Raw genomic sequence first — 9,467 nt, 5'->3', positions numbered from 1 at the left:
AGAAATAACCAAAATTAGAGCAGAATTAAATGAAATTGAAAACAAAAGAATAATACAACAGATCAATAAATCAAAAAGCTGGTTTTTTGAAAAGGTCAATAAAATAGATAAACCTCTGGCCAACCTAATCAGGAAAAAAAGAGTAAAATCTCTAATATCATCAATCAGAAACAACAAAGACGAAATAACCACAGACTCATCAGAAATCCAAAAAATCCTTCATGAATATTACAAGAAACTTTATTCTCAGAAATATGAAAATCTGAAGGAAATAGACCGATACTTGGAAGCACGCCACCTTCCAAGACTTAACCAGAATCAAGTGGAAATTTTGAACAGACCCATATCAAGTTCAGAAATAGCATCAACTATACAAAACCTGCCTAAAAAGAAAAGCCCTGGACCAGATGGTTTCACGTCAGAATTCTACCAAACCTTTAAAGAGGAATTAGTACCTATATTACTCAACCTGTTCCAAAATGTAGAAAAAGAAGAAAGACTACCCAACACGTTCTATGAAGCAAACATCACCCTGATCCCCAAACCAGGAAAAGACCCAACAAGAAAAGAAAATTAAAGACCAATATCACTAATGAATATAGATGCAAAAATATTCAACAAGATCCTAACAAACAGAATCCAGCAACACATCAAACAAATTATACATCATGACCAAGTTGGTTTTATCCCAGGGTCTCAAGGCTGGTTCAATATATGTAAATCTATAAATGTAATTCAGCACATAAACAAATTAAAAAACAAAGACCATATGATTCTCTCAATTGATGCAGAAAAAGCTTTTGATAATATCCAGCATCCCTTCATGATCAGAACACTCAAGAAAATTGGTCTAGAAGGGACTTTTCTTAAACTGATAGAGGCTATCTACAGCAAACCCACAGCCAATATCATATTGAATGGAGTTAAATTGGAATCATTTCCACTCAGATCAGGAACCAGACAAGGCTGCCCATTGTCTCCATTGCTTTTCAACATTACAATGTTACAAAGCAACATTGTAATGTTGAAAAGCCACTGCAATTAGGGAAGAAAAGGCGATCAAGGGTATCCATATAGGGTCAGAAGAAATCAAACTCTCGCTCTTCGCAGATGATATGATTGTGTATCTGGAAAACACTAGGGACTCTACTACAAAACTCCTAGAAGTGATCAAGGAATACAGCAGCGTCTCAGGTTACAAAATCAACATTCATAAATCGGTAGCCTTTATATACACCAACAACAGTCAAATTGAAAAAGCAGTTAAGGACTCTATCCCATTCACAGTAGTGCCAAAGAAGATGAAATATTTGGGAATTTACCTAACAAAAGACGTGAAAGATCTCTATACAGAGAACTATGAAACTCTAAGAAAAGAAATAGCTGAAAATGTTAACAAATGGAAAAACATACCATGCTCATGGCTGGGAAGAATCAACATTATCAAAATGTCCATACTACCCAAAGCAATATATAATTTCAACGCACTCCCTATTAAAGCTCCACTGTCATATTTTAAAGATCTTGAAAAAACATTACTTCGTTTTATATGGAATCAGAAAAAACCTCGAATAGCCAAGACATTACTCAGAAATAAAAACAAAACAGGAGGAATCACACTACCAGACCTCAGACTTTACTACAAATCGATAGTGATCAAAACAGCATGGTATTGGCACAAAAACAGAGAAGTAGATATCTGGAACAGAATAGAGAACCAAGAGATGAATCCAGCTACTTACCACTATTTGATTTTTGACAAGCCAATTAAAAACATTCAGTGGGGAAAAGATTCCCTATTTAACAAATGGTGCTGGGTGAACTGGCTGGCAACCTGCAGAAGACTGAAATTGGACCCACACCTTTCACCATTAACTAAGATAGACTCTCATTGGATTAAAGATTTAAACTTAAAACATGAAACTATAAAAATACTAGAGGAGAATACAGGGAAAACCCTTGAAGAAATTGGTCTGGGTGAGTATTTCATGAGGAGAACCCCCTGGGCAATTGAAGCAGCTTCAAAAATACACTACTGGGACTTGATCAAACTAAAAAGCTTCTGCACAGCTAAGAACACAGTAAGCAGAGCAAGCAGACAGCCCTCAGAATGGGAGAAGATATTTGCAGGGTATATCTCTGACAAAGGTTTAATAACCAGAATCCACAGAGAACTCAAACGCATCAGCAAGAAAAAAACAAGGGATCCCATCGCAGGCTGGGCAAGGGATTTGAAGAGAAACTTCTCTGAAGAAGACAGGCGCACGGCCTTCAGACATATGAAAAAATGCTCATCATCTTTAATCATCAGAGAAATGCAAATCAAAACTACTTTGAGATATCATCTAACTCCAATGAGACTAGCCTATATCACAAAATCTCAAGACCAGAGATGTTGGCGTGGATGTGGAGAAAAGGGAACACTTCTGCACTGCTGGTGGAAATGCAAATTAATACGTTCCTTTTGGAAAGATATATGGAGAACACTCAGAGATCTAAAAATAGATCTGCCATTCAATCCTGTAATTCCTCTGCTGGGCATATACCCAGAAGACCAAAAATCACAACATAACAAAGATATTTGTACCAGAATGTTTATTGCAGCCCAATTCATAATAGCTAAGTCATGGAAAAAGCCCAAGTGCCCATCGATCCACGAATGGATTAATAAATTGTGGTATATGTATACCATGGAATACTATGCAGCCTTAAAAAAAGATGGAGACTTTACCTTTTTCATGCTTACATGGATGGAGCTGGAACATATTCTTCTTAGTAAAGTATCCCAAGAATGGAAGAAAAAGTACCCAATGTACACAGCCCTACTATGAAACTAATTTGGGACTCTCACATGAAAGCTATAACCCAGCTACAACTTAACAATAGGGGTAAGTGGGAAAGGGGGGGGTGGGTAGACGGAGGGGGATCGGTGGGATCACACCTGTGGTGCATCTTACAGGGGTATTTGCGAAACTTGGTAAATGTAGAATGTAAATGTTTTGGCACAGTAACTGAGATAACGCCAGAAAGGCTATGTTAACCACTGTGATAAAAATGTGTCAAATGGTTTATGAAGCGAGTGTATGATTCCCCATGATCATATCAATGTATACAATTATGATTTAATAAAAAAAAAAAAGATACAGGCCCAGGAATTTGGTTTTCTTGATTAAATAGGTGACCATGCTAAAAGGAGGGGGATTCAGACTTCTATTAGGCCATTAACTAATAGAAGGCAGTGACTACAGAAAAGACACTGGGAGAATATAAGTGAAATAGCTCATTGGGAACAAATAGTCAACTAGACAGAGAAATGAAAGGAATAAATACTTCTATTTAGGCCATTAACCCTGTTTTTTCACTGTGAGATATATATATATATCTGGGTTCAGAAACATTTAGAAAATTAGGCCTAAATGTGGTTGATGGGAATTTCTGGGAATTCTTAAGACAAATTTCTGAACAGTACCCACTGTATCAGTCACTTTTCATAGTCTTTCTCAGTCATTCTTTTGTTCTAATAAAGGTAGGATCAGGCAGAAATTTGGAATTCCCTGGCAATGAGGGAAGGAAGAATTAAACAGAGCCTAAAATTAGATTCTGATCTTCATATTTCAGCAACTTCAAAAGTTTTTCTCACCTAACACCTTTTTGAACAGGCATTTATTAAAGTCTTAATGAGTTCTAGGTTTACATTCAGTGCTAAAAAATACAAAAATCAATAAGATAGAACCTATAGCCATGAAAATACATAAAATTACAACGTAAGTTAGATAGAATTTGTATCATATAAGATGTCTTTGGTAGCAAGTAGCAGAAAAGAAATAGTGGCTAATAGAAAGTTTTAATCATGTCATAAATCTTGAAAGTCAAGAAGCAGATAATTCCAGATGGGTCCAGCAGTTCAGTGATAAATACGCCACCCTATGTCTTTTCACTATGCTATGCTTTGGCCTTGGCTTCTTGCCTCATGGTCATAAAACAGTTGCTGTAGCTCCAAGTACCATATTCTCATACAATTGCATTTAAGTCAGTTAGGAAGAAATTTGCTGTTTCCCTTTATAACAAGAAAGAAAAATCTTCTGAGAAGAACTGACCAATAGATCACCCCTTTGGTCTCATTGCTCAGGACTGAGTCAGTTGCCCACTCCCAAGTCAGTCATGGGATAAGGGGAATGGGATTGTTGTGCGTGGCATAAGCCAGTTACGCTTCATCCTCTCAGGCTGGCGGAAGGGCTCCATCTTCCTTGAGCATGTTGCCACTTCCTAAAATATTGGGATCCTATAACCTAAAGAAGATGAAAAGAAGAGAAGTTAACAGTGTTTGTCATGGGGTTAAGCACAGTTGTGTGAATCAATGTGCCTTATTTTCTCTAACTCGGTGCCACGCCTTCAGCTCCACACCCCTTTCTTAGCATAAGGCCAACAGCCCAAGGTTACTAGAAAATTTTGGCCTTTCCCTGACACTGCTGTGGCCTTGACTGCCTCAGTGCAGAGAGTAAAATAAGCTGCCAAGACTCAGCTCTCGCCTTACCCTTGAGCTCTAATAACCTTAAGCTTTCACAATCTCAACCAACTTTAAAATGCAGCTTATTGATGTGAGTGGGAGTTTGGAATGCTGGAGGGGGAGGGTGAAAGTCAGGTCAACGAGTGAGATTTGAAGTGATTTTCCTTCCTTAAACACAAGCTTTGCATCAGGACTCTGAACCCAGACAGCCTTTCCTGAATGGGGAGAAAGGGACACATTTCGGGAAGGCCAGAACAGCCCAGCCATGAGCATAGCTGGATGTTCTTCAGAGGAAGAACAAGTAGATGATTCTCCTTAAAGAGTGCTGGGTTCTCCCTCTCAGAATGTATATAACAGAGAAATAAAGGGTGATCTGAATTTGGGGTAGAAAGAAGGTAATTGGAGAACTCTATTGAAGATGTGACTTTGGTAAACGTAAGATCATAATCGACTCTATACTACTATGTAGAATACAACAGGATTGATGATGATATGTTATATGATATAATGCAATGCAATAGTTTAACAATACTATGATGCCACTAAGTACAACTTATGGAGCATTCACCCTATGATAAACACAGTGCAAAGTACTTTCCTTACAGGATTGCTCATAATTGTACAAGTAAATTTCATTATAATCCAGAGGCTAAGTAACTTGTACAAAGTCACTGTTAAATGGTAAACTCAGGAGTCAGAATAACAGGGCTGTCTGCCTCTAGAACCCCCTCTTTACCACTTTACTGTCTTGTTTTCATTTGCCTCTTTCATACTAGGGTGTTAATGACTATAATGATGACCAGGCCAGGCAGTGACTACAGAAAAGACACTGGGAGAATATAAGTGAAATAGCTCATTGGGAACAAATAGTCAACTAGACAGAGAAATGAAAGGAATAACACCCCAAAGTTATCTTAAATATTTAGAGAAAATAGTTCACTTAAAAGTTTCTTGTTTTACAGAGTTCAGAAAAAAGCAAAAGAAATGCTATATAGATAGGATTTATATAAACAGATGAACTTCCTCCTCCATCACAGAATTCATGAAAATTCATGCATGCATTATCAAGGTTTTGCAATTCCTTTGTGTTTTTCAGCAATCATCCTCTATCCTTAATAGTTCACTTGCCTAGTTGTTAACTCAAACACTTACAGTTTACAAGTTTGTTGATTAGTTTACCTAGTCATTATTGGGTCTCTTCTATGAACAGCATGGCAAGGGAGATAATGGAGGCTTAAGAAAAAAGAAATAGGCCTGGAGGGGTGGCTCATGCCTATAGTCCTAACACTCTGGGAGGCTAAGGCAGGTGGAATGCTTGAGGTCAGGAGTTTGAGACCAGCCTGAGCAAGAGCTAAAATACAAAAAACTATCTGGGCATTGTGATGTGTACCTATAGTCCCAGCTAATTGGGAGGCTGAGACAGGAGGATAGCTTGAACCCAGGAGTTTGAGGTTGCTGTGAGCTATGATGCCATAGCACTCTAGCTAGGGCAATAGAGTGAGACTCCATCTCAAAAACAAACAAACAAACAAACAAACCCCCCCCCCCCCAATACTATTTCCTACCTTAAATGGGATGAAATTTAGTATTCTCACAAGGCAGTTTTCTCCACCTGATCTCTTTTTGGCCTGTCTGTGAATTGTCCTCTGCAATGGAAAGACCTCCTTCAGCCCTGTCTGCCACAATGCAGTGCCTTAGGACTGGGAGTAGAAGGCCAAAAATAGGAGATGGTGGAGAAGAGGGGACAATGATAGTCTATCTGACTGGAGCAAATTCTGGTTCGAAACTCCCCTGAGATCTCAATATCCTATAGGATTTTGAAGACATCAAAGCTTCCAGGAACTGATCGACTCAGCTTGATCCCATTAAGATTCCCCTCCCACCTACAGAGAAGCACTAGGCTAAGGGTAGATGAAATGGCTGGGCAATATTCACTCACCAGTCCCACTCAATGGGGGGACTCTGTATGCTGGAGAACCAGTGGTGAGCACCATTATTGAAGCAGCTCTAGAACTGTCCACACTTCCAGATGGCCTCTATTAACACAAATTCCCCAAGAACTGGGACCCCCCCAAACCATCCCATCTTTAGGAGATGTTCCCAGTCACTCACAATGGTCTGTGCCAAATGGTTCCCCAGGGTGATGGCAAATGTCCTAAATAGGTTTCCATGTCCGAGACCATTGGTCTCCTATTTAAGGGGTATCTAATTATGATTATGCTCCAGAAAGAAGTATACGAATATGATGGAAGGCTGGTGGAATAAGACCCAGGAGATAGTTCAGAACCACTACTATCACAGCCTGGGTACACGTACCTGCCTATTTCTATGCCCAGATTTCCTCCTCTACAAATAGTTAAGGCTAAATGAGGCCTCGGATCCTACTGAGTTTGAACAATCCATGACTATTTTTTTTTTTTTTTTGAGACAGTTTCATTATGTCACCCTCAGTAGAGTCCCATGGTGTCACAGCTCACAGCAACTTCAAACTCTCTGGCTTAAGTGATTCTCTTGCCTTAGCTTTCCCAACCTGATCTGTAGCTGGGGCTCCCAAATAGCTTGGGCTACAGGTGTCCACCATAACACCTGGCTATTTTTTTTTGTTGCAGTTGTCATTGTTTTTTTTAGCAAGTCCAGGCCGGGTTCAAACCCGCCAGCCTCATTGTATGTGGCCGGTGCCCTAACCACTGAGCTCTGGTATCGAGCCAATCCATGACTTTCTTTTTTTTTTTTGGAAAAAGAATCCGTTTTATTCCTCTTTGTACACAGCAGTGTATGAGGGTGGCTATCTCCTGACTCCATACATTTCTTACACAAAGATGTCCCCTTAAATATGCCCAGCTGTCTGCCCCACTTCAGTGGTAAAGAACTGGCAGTTAGTGGGTAGGGCAGAATGCCTAAATCTCAGAAAGGTTTTGTTAAGACATTTTTGTGGGGAGGAAGTTTTGGGTCAAGGGGCAGATTAGTTGCAAGTGTGGGTGTTCCATTCTCCATCTTCCTGGGGAAATCCAAATCCCAAAGATTTTATAAAGAAAGGCACCTTTCTCAGCAACCATGGGGGAAAAGCCCAGACCTACTACTTAAATGTAAGGCTGAGGCAGAGAGAGGACAGGGTTAAGCAGCGGATTGCAGACCCAAGGCAGAGGAGTGAACACATGTGGGGGAGTTGAGGGGACCAAGAGACCCTTGAGGCCCAAGTCATAAATTCTACTCCTCCATTTCTGAGCAGAAATTGTTATTCCCAATATTAGAATGGAGTTGTAGTCCCAGGAAGTGGCTGCGCTCCAGGGCACAGTGAGGACAAACCATGCAAAGATCCCATGGATAACCTGGCTTATTGTACCCTCAATGAATCCCCAACAATAAAAAAAAAAAAATCCCATGGATAGTAAAGAAAGAGTAAGGTAGGTAGCTGACCAAGGGATGGACACTCATCACAGCAGTTTTGAAGCTATATGCCAGGATCTGGGTAGAGAATGAATTTTTTAAGCTCTATCCAATAATATGTAAATCACTGTGTCTTATACTCTGTCCCATCAGTAGGAGCTATTCCCAATCTCTTTCCCAAGGTGGAAGACAGGATAGTAAGAAGGAATGGAAGAAAAGGCTGAGGCCAAGTGGGGCTGTGGCTGAGACTGGATATATCCTCACCCACCGCAACCCCACTCATTGTATAAAAAATAATTCTCTCTTCCTCCCCTTGCTGGACATATGGGCTGTTGGGATAAGGCTGGGCAGAGGCAACAGGAAGGAAACACTCAGCACATTCTTTCTCCTGCTTTGATCTGCAGTACAGCTACAGCAAAGGGCCCAGAAGTCGAGGAGCAAATAAGGGGGTAGGAGAGCATGGGAGCATAATCCAGTCTAGACACGAACAGGATACTTCCCCAGCCCTGTATCCAAATCTGCTGGGAGCTTTACTCCCAGAACCGCAAACGGTAAGAAGGAATAGGACGTGTTCAGGGGGCTTGGGTGTGTTCGTAAATAGATAGGATTTAAGGATCCTTGTGATCCCCAAGATGGCCCTGAGAGTATCAGTTGGGGGACTGGATGAGAATTCACAGCAGATGTGGATTTTTTTAAGGTGCTGAGGAGCCAGGAACATTGAGGTCTTCACCGAAGAAGTGACCACTTGATCTGTTCTTTGGCTGACTGCAACACCTGGGACACTGTCAGCTCCGTGAGGGGCACATCTTCACCCCTTAGTGCCACCCGGTGTACCACTTGCTGGGGATCACTCTCTAGGATCACTCCTCCATCTATGATTTCATCCACAGCCAAGAAGAGCCCCTCCATGTTCTCCAGCAGAGCTCGCTTTTCTACATTTTTCCTCAGCATCTGGCTCAGTGAGTCGAAGAGGCAGTTCAGAACAGCCATAAGCATCAGCTCATTTTCATAGGAGCTGCCGATTACATAGAAATAGAGATCAACACTGCTTTTGTATACCACTGTCAGGCCTTCCAAAAGGGCAATTTCGCTGTCAGTCCGATGGGTCTTGTTGAAAATGTTCTTCTCGAATGCCTTTTGCTCCTTGATGCTGGGGTAGGTGTCATCATAGTACTTGGCAAAAAGTCGATCTCCATCATTGTCCAGAATCAGGATGGCTTTGACAGTATACAGGAAGGGTTCCAAAATCAGCGCCTCCATCTTGCCCCATAGCTGGTCCCATTACTCTCTAAGTACTGTAAGTGTAATCTGCTTTTTCAGTTTGCTCTGAGAACCATACTTCAGAGATTTAGCACGTTCTGATGTTCGTTGAAGTGGTAAGTGTATGCAGTTTCCTTGGTACATGTCTACCAGGCATAAAAGCCCTGGGATCTCTGGGCTTCTGGAGTGCAAAGGGTAGACCGCAATCCCAGCCCAGCTTTGGGAGGCAACACAGAGGCAGTTCTATGAAAAGATACTTTGGCCTCATGGAGCCTGTCTGTGCCCTTGGCGCAGAAGATAGATTGGGGAGGGA

The 9,467-nt window shown here is 41.0% G+C and overlaps 1 protein-coding gene across 1 annotated transcript; it reads right to left on the bottom strand.

Annotated features, from left to right (window-relative positions):
- Nucleotides 1–8,208: 8,208 nt before the first annotated feature.
- On the bottom strand, nt 8,209–9,168 carry LOC128573622 (coatomer subunit zeta-1-like). Its single transcript, XM_053573936.1, has one exon. It carries the CDS (start codon nt 9,152–9,154, stop codon nt 8,621–8,623), a length of 534 nt encoding a protein of 177 aa, XP_053429911.1. The 5' UTR covers nt 9,155–9,168; the 3' UTR covers nt 8,209–8,620.
- Between the last annotated feature and the right edge of the window lie 299 nt (nt 9,169–9,467).

The sequence above is a fragment of the Nycticebus coucang genome, chromosome 2, assembly GCF_027406575.1.
Source record: "Nycticebus coucang isolate mNycCou1 chromosome 2, mNycCou1.pri, whole genome shotgun sequence".
NCBI classification, from domain to species: domain Eukaryota; kingdom Metazoa; phylum Chordata; class Mammalia; order Primates; family Lorisidae; genus Nycticebus; species Nycticebus coucang.
The sequence above is the reverse complement of the archived record's forward strand: the minus strand, read 5'-3'. Positions and strand labels throughout refer to the sequence as shown.